This window comes from Temnothorax longispinosus, chromosome 3 (genome assembly GCF_030848805.1).
Source record: "Temnothorax longispinosus isolate EJ_2023e chromosome 3, Tlon_JGU_v1, whole genome shotgun sequence".
Lineage (NCBI taxonomy): Eukaryota > Metazoa > Arthropoda > Insecta > Hymenoptera > Formicidae > Temnothorax > Temnothorax longispinosus.
The window spans coordinates 24,938,311-24,954,384 of NC_092360.1; the positions used below are offsets into that span (position 1 = coordinate 24,938,311).

Genomic DNA, 16,074 nt, shown 5'->3' on the forward strand with positions numbered 1-16,074 from the left:
CATTTTTTGTTATTACATTGCTAATTGTAATCACTTATTTATAGAGATAAGTTTATACAATTAGACTGCTGACACTAACACATAATAATATTGGATAATCAAAGTATTGTATAATGCTAATATTGCAAACAAACTTAATTTATTTATTAATTATTGTTTTTATATATGATTTCTAGAACAAGTATGCAGAGGAATTATGCATAACTCGTGATACATACAGCGAAATGAATGTAGAGATTATTATAAGTAAAACTATTTAAAAGAAAATAAACTAAATGTTTTACAAAATATATTTATCATCTTTAATATAATTCATAAATAAACGATTTTATTTATAACACTATGTTAAAACGAATTAAGAAACAATATTGAATATAAATAAGTTTTTAGATATAAGTGTTATAATATACATATACATTTCCTTTAGATTACATCAATAATAAATATATAAATAGTATAGAATATCAATACAAAATATTGCAAACGAACAAACATCTCACATGAATATTTGAATGCCGGTTTTTCCTCGAATTTATCTTTTTTAAGAAAAGTGCCTCCAAAACCAGTAAGCGCCCGTTCCTTGGCAATTGCTCGAGCAGAACTCGATCCGACTCCGGAATAACTGCTTCTACAGCTTGGCAGGTTACTTCCACCGGAAGCATTCCTACCGAATGTGCTAGCGATGCCGACGCCGGTTCTGCTTCTATATGCTCCTACATCACCCTGTAATCAGAAATGAAAAGCATATACTGCACAATTTTTTGATTATTTTGGTTTTATAAATGAAATTATGTAGCTTGTATTATCAGAGTTATAAATAAATCGTTAATTCATATAGCTAAACTGTTAAAATATTACCTTAAAAATATAATTTTATTTAAAAAGTTTCTAAAATGTTATTTAAATAATATTTACGTATTTATTGCAATGTTGTATAAATAAATTGTTTAAGTTATTATTGATATCTCGCGATACATTATTGATCATTACGATGACAAGATTTATCAGTCACTTCTTGCATTTACAGTAACGAGAAGGGGTCGGACGTTAAGCCAATAAGACACTCACAAAAAATAAGGGCTGTGGGTGTTCCAGGATATTAAAGATAATGAGGATAATACGGATAATGCGTAGTTTGCATTACCGAGAAGACGCATCTGATGAATGTCTTCATCAAGAACCTTTTTGCTCGATAAATAAAAATAAATCTAATTTAATGTATCATTACTCGTAAAACGATATAAATATAAATACAACCTGAATGTTATCTCAAGTTTCTCAGTATTATTACCTACTATTATAAAATGCTATAATTCTCATTTGAATTTGGTTCATTCATTTGAAGACCAGAAAGACAATCAAATAAAAAACAATTTATGCAAAGCTTCAATTTCCATAACTACATATTGAAACGATTAAGTTATTATTAATTTATTTTATTCCCTTATCGAAAACTTTTTATATTATTGATTATTTAAATATCTAGCTGGAAATAAAATACAGATAAAAAGGAAGAAATTAGGAGAACAGTAAATTATTTCTGCGATATTTAAAACAGATTATTAAATACATTATTTGAAGATGTGTATGAAAATAAAAAATAATAATTTGTAATTAATATAAGGTTGGCAAAATGCCCTCAATCTCAAAATAGGTAGATCGACCTGGCAGAGAGTAATAACCTTTGCATTCAACGGGTGGCGCAAATAAAGGCCTATTTCGTCAAAAGCTAAAATGAATTGTAAATATATGGAATTCTGTATTTTTTAAATTACATTCGTTATATTTTTATCACGAGCAGTGCAGCAAATAATTGTTTCCGGTTTCAATTTCACTTTAAACTAAGTTGAAAATAGCAAAAACCCGCGATAATGCACTTATAGAGAAACTTCCGACTTGTTTTCCGAACTGGGTCTTCTAAAAAGACTGTTCATTATTATGCTAATGGTATTCGGTGATATAATAGAATTACGACAGTCGTTCCTTAAGACCGCCAAAGCAAGTCCTTCGAGCGGAAGCACTGCACGACGTCGGAAACGATAAGTCCTTTCATCACGTTATATCTAACCCCATTATCACGTTTGCGCGGATTTAAGGTACAAGAGATATAATGACCTGTTCCTTTTCATTTCAAAAATAAATTTAACTCTATTACATAAAGCACAAATACTTTGTAAAGAAATTTACGTTCCAAAAGTGTTTATTATAAATAAAAACACAAAAATGATATAAGAATTATGACAAAAGTTATATAATATTAGCTAGAATATTTAAATATAGAGAAACGATTAATAATGCATATATTTGTTAAAAATTTATTTAAAAATTTATTTTATAAGAATTGAAATTTCGGGACTTACAGATTTTTTATATTTTTTTAAACTTTGGTTATTTATAAATATTAATGCTTAATATTATAACCACAATGTACAGATATCTTTCTATTTCTATTTTAGTTATCAAAATGACTTCTGGCATTTGTCCATGATGCTTTTAGATTTATTTAGAGCTTTGCCAGAAAATTAACTGTTACGATTACCCATTATCAGATTTTATAAATCTAGAAATTACACAAAATGAAAAAATATTTATAATAAAATCTTTTATGATTCTCTCAAAATATTTTAGTTTTTAATTATTTTCAGATTGTTTTATTATTTTTTTATTTATATTATAGTATGATATCTGATCCATTTTTTCTGCATTGTAGAAAGCAGTAATAGAACTTACCCGTTATACTCTCCCTTTATCTCTTTATTGATGAGATTGAGAATTTTCACGAGAAAATGTTGCAAACGTGCATGACTTTTTATCTATTGCGTTTTTGTATTTATTTATAAAAATTTAAACCGAAATAACAATTCGCGGAAGATACAAAATCTATTATTTTTTTTAAATAACTGTTGCACCGTTGAAATAGAACAATACTGTAAAAATATATTCAGTACATCACTATTTTTCGAAATATAAATTACAAAAATAACTTTGTAGTCATTCTTGGCTATTATTAAAGAAATTATTTTTACAAGAAATGCATAATAATTTTATTATTTTTTATATAAATGACATTTTTTAAATACATATATCTAACTTGTCAAAGAGAGTCAATAATAATAATCAAACGGAACCGTTATAATATATAATCAATTAAGGAGAAAAACACCATTTACGGTCCGGACTGGATCTTGGTAGTCTAATAATGATGTGATGTGAATAGTTTTTTTCAAAATTCAACCGATTTTTTATCAGTCTTTAAAATACAACTCTTTTGTTGAAACAATTAATCAATTTAGGTATTTAAATTGATAAATCAATTTAAATGTTAAATAAGCATCCTTATAAAATCATTAATTGTAAAGAATTTATTGCGAGAAATATTATCCCAGCCAGGGTTCGGACCCAGACCTCCTTGGAAAAAGAGTTAATATATTTGTAAGATATAAAATGTGTACTTTTATGCATATATTACATGCTTTAGTCATATATTACACGCTTTAAGGATCGACTGTTTATGGAAGAATTTTAACAGAAATATGAAACGTGCATTAACGCCGGCGTCCGTTTATGCAGAGACTTTTACGCTGTATGCGCGATGGAAACTGTACCGCGTTTGCAAAATCTGCGTTCGACCATTGTGCAGAAATATACGTCACAAAATATCCGTCTACACTCGCGGCTCGAAAATGTCCAAGTTTACGTGAATACAAGCGCAAGAGGAACGGCTGTTCAGCCATCTGGAAGCCCGACGCGATATCGCACCATCGTCGCACACGGAGGAGTACGTACAAATAACGCGCAATTGCATATTACATGAAATATATGAGAGTAACAATGTCGCGATATGTTTTGATATTTGCATTTACTTCTATCCATATGTACAGTATTGATCGTTAAATGTTATCATTCTTGCACGTTATACCTTCTCGTCTCGAGAGTCAAGTCAGAATATATTTTCACGAAAGAGTTAAAAAGGAGATATTTTTCGCATTTTTATTTTCTTACCGTAAAATTGAAATTTAAATCATGTTTGCATATATTTTGTAAAATAAAAGTAAATATAAATAAAATATCAAAGATAGTAAAATAGAAAAACAACCCCAGTGTACTAGAAAAACGTTAGGTAGAGTATTTGTATAAAATAAACAATTAAATCTGCACGTTTAACAAATAAGTAAAATAGATCATATCTAAAGATAGTTAATTACGTTCTTTCATTATTTTTAATTAAATTTAATTGATTTTTTATGTTTCTAAAAATTTTGAAAAAAATGTTTGCGTATGTTTATTTGGAATAACGCTTTATATTTCAAATATTTTTAATATAGAATATAGATTACCATAAAAATATAGCTGTTTTGTCTAATTAATTGCTCAAAGAAACTGAACAAAAAGTCAGATTTTTGAAATATTATATGTTATATAATAATATTAGATATATATATTATTTATTTATTTATTTGAATAAGATGTAAATATAAATGCAATGTAATTAAATTCTAGTAAGATGTTTAAAGCTGGATTCTTACGCTGCTTTGAACGTAAATGGCTCAAATATGTGAGCATGTGAGCTATGAATGTCTTTTCTTCCCGTGACTTAGCACGTTGATGCTTCAAGTGCTGCACTTGTTTAAAAGAAGTATTCAGGCTTACGAAAGACTAAACGTTTTATTCGCGATGATTCGGTACATTCTCGATGACACTGATGAGGATGTGGGCGACCGATGCATCGTGGTATCAGCTTGAGGGGAGACCAGATAATTGAAGAGTGTCAGCCTGATTTAACCTCCGGCGACTCGGTGCATTATTATAATTTATGACGCACGACCAGCTGTCACGAGCTCGATAGGACGAAAATGTTGCTTAATTGTATTCTTAACTTCTATTCTTAAATAGTCGAATTGCCATTGATCTTTCTGGACCACCCGCTATAACTAATTTAAAATTTATTTGATACTCAATCATGGCCATTAAAATAATTTTATTTTTGATAAGATTTATCTTTTATATTGTTCAATTTAATATTTTCATAAAATAAAAAGTTTAACAAAATTGTATTAAATTGTATGTTGTATTTCCGAATACTTGGATGGCAATTTTTATATGTTTCGGATTTAATTAAATTTAATATTGTTCTAACATAATTATATCGATATTAGCTATTTTTACTAATTAATTTGCAGCTTTACAATTATCTTATGAATTATTTAATAGAGAAAGCTAACTTCACCATAAGAGAACATGTAGTTTTCATTAGTTATCGTACGAGAAAGCAAATTAGGTTGCTGTTCACGACGGCGGTCTGTTATTTTACGATTCGCACATTGGGCACACGCCAAGATTTTTGGCACGTCACGATGTGAATCGAGGAAGCGATTTCAGGGAGCCTCGCCACACGTGCAAACACGTGATGCTTTTAGAAACGACATTTTAAAAGTAAATTCTACATGATAGTCATGATACCAACTTTTTCGACGAAAAGATTATTGACTTTTTAACGTTAATTAAATTATATGTTACATTCTGACATTTTAAAATTATACCTATGCCGACCTATGCTTATTATATATTTTACGTTAAATTCGACATTTGACTGTGTTAGTACAAATGGATAAATTTCCATCATTTGTTTCATAATCAGGAAAACAAAATATATTCGTATAATACCGTGACAAAATTATAAACAGATTTTTTTTACAGATAATAAAATTAAATTATGCTATGGGAATAAGAACCACGTTTATGTTATTTAAATAACATAGAGACTATCAAGTTATTAAAATATTAATAAATAAAACATTTCAAACATTTAATACACATACAAATACAAACATAAACAATAAAAACATTAAATTATTAAATTGTGTGCATTTTATTTAAGTAGTTAACATGGAAATGAAAGGACATTACTTTACGCAAAGCTATACAGATATGCTATTACTTTACTATATTGATTTTAAGTAAGCTTGATACAAGAAAGTACATTCAGTTCTATTTTTATTTATATTATTATTTATTATATAACCACAATATGTTTTTCTCAAATATAAGATGAAAACAGTTAATTCTGATATCAACATTTCTGTTAATGTTCACTGACAATTTCCTCAAGTAAATTTCTCAAAAACAAATACAAATTTAAGATTCGAAAAATAATAATTTATATCGCGTTGTGACTTGTCTGTAGAAGCTTGGCTTTAGAGTTTGGCAAATTATTTATACAATAAGATATAATTCTTATGTGAGATAATACCGAAACTTAAATTCCTTGAAATCTTAGCAGCGGTTAGAAAAAATGCCTTATAAAAAGATTTCTTTCGCGGATAGAGTACAGATTGGAAAATGTCAGAGTATGGGGTTCTGACGAGCAAACTGGACGGCTTGCCGTGTAATTGGAAAACTTTTGGCACCGTGTAAACTGCCGGAAGTTTTGTGGCTGAAACTCTTCGATCCGGTCTCAAAGACGGTAAACTTCTCAATGGCGTTACGAGCCGATAAATCGTTCATCATTACGTTGTCGTTGCTGGATTGTGTCGTCGATACTACGAAGTATCGATCGTTCGTCTTGTTTTAACGTTTCGCAAGATCTATGATGTTCGAGCGAATTGCAATTCTACGAAGCAATAATACGTTATCGTATGTCAATAGGTATGTATAACGCTGAATATATATCGTTTTCTTTTCTACGAATACGCTTATTGATTGTAAGCTAATCTTTAGCTTGGCATAAGAGAGTTATAAAATACAATATCTTTGTGAAACATAATTTTTTTATATTAAGAAGATTTTTAAATATAGATTATTAAATATAGAAGATTATTAAATATATAAATATTATTAAGGGCCGGTTGTTCCAACCTGTTGGTAAGCTAACTAATAGTTAAATCATATGTCTATCTTTGTCTAATGTAAAAAGATAAACAAAGACATATATATATGATTTAACCGTTAGTTAGTTTACCAACAGATTGGAACAACCGGCTCTAAAAGATTTATATTACTATATATGTTGTGTCACAGGAGAGCTAACAAATGGATAAATATCCATCATTCGCTCTTTCATCATTCATTCCATCTTCATAATTAGGAGAACAAAACATATTCATATGTTATATACAATACTGTGACAAAATTATAAACAGATTTTTACACAGATAACAAAATTAAATTATGCTACGAAAATAAAGACCATATATATTCTTTAAATTTAAAAGAACTTAATGTTAGTATTATATGAAGTATATATATACATCAATTTTTTTTTTAACATTAAAAACCATTTGGATTTAGTCGCACAAATGTATGAATGACAAAACGGTAGCTGCAATAGATCAGTAAAGTAATAAACATAAAACCTGGAAAATGATTGCAATTTACAATCTCACGCGGAAGTGAACCGGCTGCAATTTCAACGATGTCTTGCAAATTGAATCTAACACCGACGAATAGATCATAAATTTTTCCAGCCACACGCAGACGAGCTAACCTGTTCCATCAAACGGACGTATCATTCCTGGCATGCGTGAAATGCATAATTTTTTATATCTCTCTGTCACCGTACATATAACTGTGGCAAATCGCTTTCGTAAAATGATATCTTATCGTCATTGAAATAATATAGAAAAGTATTATAGATGAGACAGAAAAGCACAAGTATAGGCATGCATTATTATTATTTGCTACTATTTAACAGAATTGAATGTCTTTTGTCAATAGTAATTTATAAAAATATTTTTATTTGTAATTATCTATTATTTTTACGTTTAGTATATTGTTTGTCGTTCAGCAGTTATGCACTTTGCTAAAACTCTTGGAATATTTATTACTTGTAATTTTCCATATTTTCATAAAAGAAGATATGTGAAAAAATTTGTCATTATTCAAGGTTTGAAACCATTATGTGTGACTTTTGTTGAAAATTATAGTGTTAATTCAAAATAATTACTGATCACGCTGAGTTAAGGATTTCTCGCAGAAAATTGCTGATTTTATTCTAGACGCAATGATTCTTCGCGTAACGAACCGTCGAATATTTGCAGATGCGCGCTTATCGATTTGGCTCGTCGACACTATGCAGCGAGTGAACCTGCGCGGGGTGAAATTGGGTTCAATTCCGGCAATTGATCCACGAGATCAGCTGTGTTTGCCAACAACCTTGTTGCCTGACGCGACGCGTCGCTAACAAGGCGACGACGTCAAAACATCAACGACGTGCTAGTTCTGGTCTGGCACGATCCTGAAATATCCATTTTCGTTGGAAATTTGATAACACGGGCAAATATTTCGACAGTTTCGGTTGTCGGCTGTCGGCTTTAATAAAATAGCTATTTGTATTTATAATTGTAATATACGTAAATGGCGTAAAATACTAATCTATAAACACCTTCGCAACAAGATATAGAGTAATATTGAGAATTTTGTGAGCTCTATCTATATGTGCTCGCTTAGATTAGAAGCACCTTTTAATCGTTGACACATTCTTGATTACATATATCATCAAGAAGTAGTAAAAAGTAAATGTTGATGTATTTATTATGCAACAAGAAGTTTATATTGATTTTAATTTATTTGCTGTTTCTCAATTTTTTAATATTAAAAAAACAAGTAAAAAATAAGCTAATACAATATATGCCTTTACTTTATAAAAACTATAATTTTTAATAAGATCTATACCAATAAAATAACAAATATCTAATATAACTCAATTAAGATATATGATAAATAGAAAAAAGAATTAACATTCATGAACATAAAATTGTTCAGAGTTTTTCTTTATAATAAAACTTTTTCTTTATAATAAATATAAATTATAGTATTTTATTATAATTTTGCTCATGATTCTGTTTACAATTTCCATTCGCTTTATTATAAAACTAGAAATTCTTTATATGCTTTTAAATATGATCATTTACACTCCGTTAAGCAATAAGTGGCAAAGCAATTTTCTACTTTAACGATGCCATTATGAATCGGTATATTTATTTACAAGGTATGAATATAATATTTAAATCTCGATCCTCTCTTCGTTTCCTGTATCGTATGAAGTCAGCATCAGAGTAAACACGTGGTAGTTTTGGCACTACCGTTCACCGAGGCTTATGATTAATTCAATGGCATGCTTCAACCAGTTTCTCTCGTGCACGCCCGTCTTTTCTAATGTGTACATCTGACAGTTCCGTATACTCTTTCGAAATTCAGAAGCCGAAGTCCATCTACTTCCGTCGTCGCCTTGGTGAAAAAAGGGCAAAACCGTGTCTACGACGACGTTTAAATATAGCTGCGAGTTCTCAGTTATAACCATCCAAGCTCTCACTTTGCATCAGCATCCGCGTGCATATTTCTCCTTGCTGCGTTTTATCAACGACATGCAAGAAGTTGTAAAAGCTCTCTGGTGTCTTTACGGGAAAATGTTTTAAAGAAGATAGGAAAATATATGAATTTGATTATTAACATTCCATTTCAATTCCAAATTTTTTCATCTTTTTTCTATTAGCTAAAACTATAACTACAGCTTATCTCATGAGTTTGCAACCAACAACATTATAACAATATTAGCTGGTAATTAATAACATTAATGTTATAAAGTAGCATTGTAAAATAATTAATTGCATAATAATTATATATATTAAATTAATTTTTCAGTTCTATTATTGTACATAATTCTCATTATTATTTAGTTGCAATTTGCTCTTTGCTTGTATTGTAGCTCTTCATTGATTTATTTAATTTATAATTTAAAATATATAAAAAAATATCTACAATATATATATATATATTTTATAGAAAACTATTTTATATATTATAATTTTAATAAGATCACTTGTGATTTTAATACAAATGTTTCTCTAAACAATTTTAAAAGATGTCTCGAGTATCTCTATCTATTTCTTTTAAGCTTTTAAAGCAATTGTTTAATTTTCTGTTATACAGACACGCCATCGTTATTTTTAAATATCTCTTAACGAAACGTCATGAAAGCTAAATCCGGTGCGTAGCGAGAATCCATCTCCTTTTTTTTCAAGAGGCTTGAAGTTGCGTAGCAATAAATATCGAGCTCTATTGCGACGCAAAGGCAAAAGGAGCACAAAGCGGATATAAAAGAAAGAGGAATGGTACGCTCGATTAAAAGCATTCACGCCATCGTTTGCAGCCGCTATTGCTCCGCCTGGAATATTCAAAGAAGCCGTTAAATCCCTTTCTCCGTTCAGTCTAGGCAGACTGTTCTGCCCTGCATCTTCGTTCAAACATTTAAATATATACGAGTGTTTTAATCCATGAACGCTCTGCGTGCCCAAGGCAAATTATTAAGATAGATATGTTATTAATAACGAGTTATATATAATCTCAATGAGTTATATTCCCGCACCTTCAGGCAAAGCCTTTTTTGCCATTTTCGCCATGTTTAACAACTGTTTCCGTCTATTATTATTGATAATACAAAAAGCACCAAGTTGCAGACATATTTTCTCATGTTATAAAACTTTCTTATTTAGAAAATATGTAATTCAAAATATTCCAAATAATATTATTATTTTGTAAGAACAAATACAATTAAAAATAATTTTTCGTATCTTCTCTTTAATTACTTCTTTATAATTAGTCATTTAACCGATATATATATATAAGCTCGAAATCTAATATATCTGATGTTTCATCTAAAGCGTAAACATGTTGTAAGTCTAAATTTAGTCATCAAGTGTCATCAAATGTGCCTCGTGTTGTTCACTTAGGTGGACATTATTTTACACTGTTTCCGCGAAAAGATTGAAGAAGTACGTTTGGGATGATGAATCAACAGGGAGAAAGTCTTCATTTATCACGAACGAGCATATTGCTTATGTTTGTAGACAAATGAAAAAAGTACGAAGAAAGTGACGTGAGAGGAATACTAAAAATGATCGCTGAATGCATATAGAGACTTTATTACATGCCAGCATGACGCTACTTACACCGCAAAGAAAAATTCTTAAATATAATGACTTTAGACTCCCCGCTGTACTTAATTGATGTCATATATTAAATTCTATTGTGCATACACGATTTTTTATTGCATTCGGAATGTTTACTTATCTCGTCAGTCTGCTTTAAAAAGAAAATTATCTTTATAAAAGTTCTACATAGAATATACATAAATTGTATATTGTTATAAAAAGTTAAAAATTTAATTTAAAAAATATTAAAATATTTGACGTAAAATAAATAAGAAGATAAGAAAATAAGGATTATAATGCAAGATAATAAGTCGATTTACAAAGAGACTCAATTATATAGAATCAAATTGAGTTTTATTTTCTCAATACACATTATTAAGCAATTTATTTGTTTCTTTATTTAAAATTTTAAGACGTTCGAATTATTTTATTTTTAATCTTTTTTACTGCAAAACATTCTTTTTTTACTTCAAAAAAATTGTAAAGATACAAGTTAATCTACTACAGTACTGCAGATATTAAGCTAATCTACTACAGTACAATATCCGTTTCTGAAAGCAGAAGTAATTCAAACCTGGGAGAAACAGGAATTGTCTACGACAAATTTCCTGTCTCACGTGATACATCGACGTATACTTCCGTTCGCGCGTTGCTCCAAGAGCTCCAGTCACCTGAAAGAACTCGAGAGGAAGACGGCCCTCCGGCCCAAGAGTATGCTCTCGCATCCAGGTCGCGTACAAAGATCCTTATTGGTCGACGACGGCAAACCTCATGAAGGCTCCGGGGATCTCTCAGGAGCTTTCAGGAGGGAGCTGTGCCCGTGCCACGACGTGTCCTGTATCAAACTTGGCGCGAATGGCTCGTAAGACAAATCCCCTACGCAACATGGTACGGCTGAGTCGCGCGAGCCGCTTTGAAATTCGACACCCGATACATCACGTCGCCTTCAGCGTCGATCGCGAGCGTATATTCGAGGTAGAAGAAAGCTTTACACACGAATATGCACGCACGGGGCGCGGCGGGCAGACACCGTCTGGGAAAGACCCGGCTAATTTTGCTAGCCGCGCCACGTCGCCGCGCCGGGCGACCCACGGTGCTCCGATGCACGAAAATGTTTCTCGGAGGCATGCAACCGGGATTCGTATTTGGGCGGCGCTAACGAACGCTTCGACCTCCTTCGATAAATGATCGAGCTACGTCTCAGCTGTGTGCCGCGTTTTCCGCCGCGACGAGCCGTGATCGATCTTTTACGCCTGTGGCGTCTGTAGTCTGACACGAGCCGGACTATATCTACTGAATGCGTTGGATCTTCTTTTTCTAATCACGATGTATTTCTCATTGTAGTGAGGAAACATAAATCGTTTAGTTTCGAAATGTGTAACGTTCAAATATACATATTTCTGAATGATGAATGAAAGTACCTCTAGATAATATTTTAATTTAAATAAACAAAAATTTCTATCTATATATTCTTAATATATTGAGCTTTAAACTACTCTTATTTTTAAATGAAATAAAGAAAACATTCATTTTAGTTTGTATCAAAATTAGAAATAACTATAGTTTTGGAAATATTATGTTATGACTTAAATTATCGCTTTATTTTAAAAATAATATTTATGTACATGACTTTCACAAAAGCTGAATATTAAAGTAGAAATCTAATAATTTAGTCATATTAGATATATCTACAAACGCAAGTTGCTATGTTTCTATTTGGCTGCCGTTTTGTAGAATTTCATTTCCTGCGCGTTGAATTCTCCACTATACAATGCAGCAAAGTCAACCAAGCACAATTCTAACGAACATTCGTGATAAAGGAACGAATTTAATTACAAGCTTGCGAGATCTACGATGTTCACGTTGGAAACATTACGGCATCGCGCCGCTCCGGCTGTAATTTCGAATTAAAAGTGAAAAACTCAACGCGTGGAAATGTAAATCAGTCCAGGCGACGGCCGTCATAATAATAAAAAAATATTCCTATGGCTTGTGGCGATAATTCAAACGTGAATACGCGAAACACGTGCGAATGTGCCGCGGAAAATTATGCGCCGCAATGCACAACCCGACGAGTTATGTCGTTGCTTTAACGACTGAATAGATCAGCATCGTTGCTGTTTAGAAAGCTTTTCGACTTAGCGGTACTTCGCAAACACCCGGTTTGGTCCGCGGGTGGAATAAACGGGCGTGCGACCTGGACCTCTGCACGATAAAGTTAATGGACTTCATTTACATTGCATAATTGCGACGAAAGCGGAGCCAGCACTCAAATTATACGCAAGGACCAACGACCAGAACCAACAGCAAAGGTGCCCTTTGAATATTCGGTATGCTTAATACACTCATTTACACCGTACACGTTTGTCAAGTACGCCACGGATTCGCGACGTTGAAGGTTAATGGACTATAGACATAATGTGTAAATATATTTCTGTCGCATTAAATTATCATAGAACTTTTAATAGTTTAATAAAGCATACGAATTGTAATAAGCAATGTAATAAGCAAATTTATGTTACATGCTTTACTTACCTTTTTCTTATATGCTGGTTTATTATTGTATGTCTTAAGAAACTTATCTCAGAATATAATACATGCATTTTTATCTCTAATCAACATTCAATTAAAAATTTTTAAAAATATACATATAATAATAATAAACCACTAAAGAAGCATTAAACACAGATATTAAAATACAGAAATATCAAAACCCGGCGTATTTTTTTTAATGCAGGCTGCATACGGAATTATGTAGATGTGATATGTCAATGGAGTATATTAAAATTATTATCAATAATAGATTTCTTGCGAGAATGCAAAAGAGATGCTGATACTTGACTAGATCTTATCTCTCAATATTACTTTGCATACGTTCGTACATAGGTAGATCCAATTATCTATTTCAGCCGATATCCTCTCGCAATACGTTTCGACAAAAAGCACGTGATCAAATATCGGCGTAAATTGCACAGATCGTCAAGAAGGATATTGATTTCATCGATCAAACGAAAATGTTTATTCCGATAAGTGCGTCATCGTGCTGTGCCAATATAGGAATCCGCATTTTTCGCACATGGCGAGCGAGCAATAAAGATATCCGAGACAGAAAGTTGCATAGCTTTCAGCACGTTCGCATAGAATATTGCCAACAAATCTGCGGCAAGAATGAGCGAACCGATGCAGGGAATGGGATTCCACATAAAGCGAATATCTTGAGAAAAGATTTCGTTATCGATTCCTCAATTATTTCAACGTTGTTTTTCTCCGTGTCGTTACCGGCGAGTTAAAGATCTTCGGAACGCTAAGTCAAGCCGGTTCCATCGCGAAGTCAACATACGAAGACCGCGAACTTACGTAGCTCCTGTACGATGCCATGATCCTAGATCCCTCAGGACTGCGACGGAACTTCAAGAGAAGAGAACAGGTCCCCTGAAGCGTTTCCTGCAGCTGTCTTCACCAACCACCATCGAGTACAGAAGCATCCGCACCACCGTTACACGATTTACCGGCACCGGTCGTCCGAATGCGACAGGACGTTCGAGAGGAAGAGGGATCACGATATCGATCAAGGCCACGAGTGTAGAACCGATCGATTGTTACGAGAAAACAATCCTCCGCGACCTCGTAGGAGAGGAAAGTGGCGAGCGCTGCGAAGGCGCTTCGTTTCGAACGAAGCTCGGACCCTGAAGAGCCGGCGACCCGCGAGGCACGCCGCGGTCCCACTCGTTCTCTTTCTCTCTCGCTTTCTTTCTCGTTCTCTTCTCACTCCGAGCTCTCGGCGTCTCTTCTTCTTCCTTCTTCTCGACTTCCCTTCTGCTCGACTCGCGGAGTTACAGCTCCTTGTCGCACTCGCGGTGCTCACTCGAGCCCTATTTTAAGAATAGCTTTGTACTTTCTCTGTCTTGCTCTCTATTCGTTTCTGCCTCCTCTTCGTCTTCTGCTTCGCCGGCTGCGAAGGAGACTTCGAGGGGAAAGACCAGGGATAAGGATAAATCTCGTATAATATGTGCGAGTACGTGCTACGTGCGTTTCCGCTCAAGCGGAAATCGTGATGTGGTGATCAATAAAGATATCGATATATAGTTAAGGAATATTGACAGGAAAGAAATAAAAGTAATTGAAATATTAAATGTAATTCAAAACGTTGATAAAACTTAGAAAACTTAGAACTTATAAATATTGTTTTTTATTTAAATTTATTTAAACCTTTAATTTTTGTGAAATCTAATTATTCATTATGTAGTTAGACGTGCTATCGTTATTTTGTATTTAAAAAAATTTAGGCTTAATTGACGAAGAATATTTTTTGTAGATTGCATAGTTATATTACTGATTAATTCTAGTACATATAGGCAGATTAAAGAACTTTTATACTTTATAAAAATCTTACATCTTGTTCAATTTTATTTTTATTTCTTACATAATGACTAATTTTCAAATTGTAACGGGGGAAAAATGAATAACAAGATCTTTTAAACATCTTTTAAAGATCTTCAGGAATGTAACAGTAGGTATGTTATGAACAAAGAGCGTTTTAGAGCCATCGAATTGCCAACCCAAAACTTAGCTTTAATTATTATCAGATCTTGAAGAGATATCGAATTCTCTCAATATTCTGGGAACAAGTGGTCCGGCCGAAGACAGAACAAACCACTCGCGAAACTATAGCCGTCTTTGTCCAGAAAATGAGGACAGCATTGCCACAAGATCGTTTCCACTGGCTGGATTCTCTTTCACGTGACGATGTGGTCGCTTGCGAGAAGTCCACAGAACTTTGCAAAAGCGGAAACTCCTTCTGAGAAATCGGTAGCGGCCCGGAGAGTATCCCCAAACAGGATTTACATTGTTACCGTTGAAGCAACGTGGAAGGGCAAGGACGAGAGACTTGGTTTGATCTGCGAAGAGCTTGAAAAGTTTCACCGAGTTTCCAAGTTGACGTTAAATGTTGACATTCCAGTTTCGAACAGATTAATTGCGAAAATTCTTTTGGGATTCGAAAAATGCTTTCAATCCACGGTTTCTGTCGTATAAACATTTCTTAAATCTTACTTTTCTCATATTATTTTATTTTTCATTAATTTTAAGAGCATGATCAAATAGAGGATGCAAGATTACTGTAAATGCACTTTTATAAAAGTTAAAA

The 16,074-nt window shown here is 32.4% G+C and overlaps 1 protein-coding gene across 10 annotated transcripts in view; it reads right to left on the reverse strand.

Annotated features, from left to right (window-relative positions):
• Positions 1 to 14,657, reverse strand: part of LOC139809621 (FH1/FH2 domain-containing protein 3-like) — a 162,571-nt gene extending 147,914 nt beyond the window's left edge. For 2 of the 10 annotated variants that reach the window (XM_071772641.1, XM_071772639.1), the window contains exons 1-2: positions 14,286 to 14,597; positions 501 to 723 (exon numbers count right to left, since the gene is read on the reverse strand). In XM_071772641.1, the coding sequence (XP_071628742.1) occupies positions 501 to 723; positions 14,286 to 14,306 (244 nt within the window). In that variant the 5' untranslated portion in view covers positions 14,307 to 14,597. Of the gene's footprint in view, positions 1 to 500; positions 724 to 14,285 lie in introns of all 10 variants that reach the window. The other 8 variants (XM_071772646.1, XM_071772645.1, XR_011731146.1 and 5 more) reach the window with 7 other exon arrangements.
• Between the last annotated feature and the right edge of the window lie 1,417 nt (positions 14,658 to 16,074).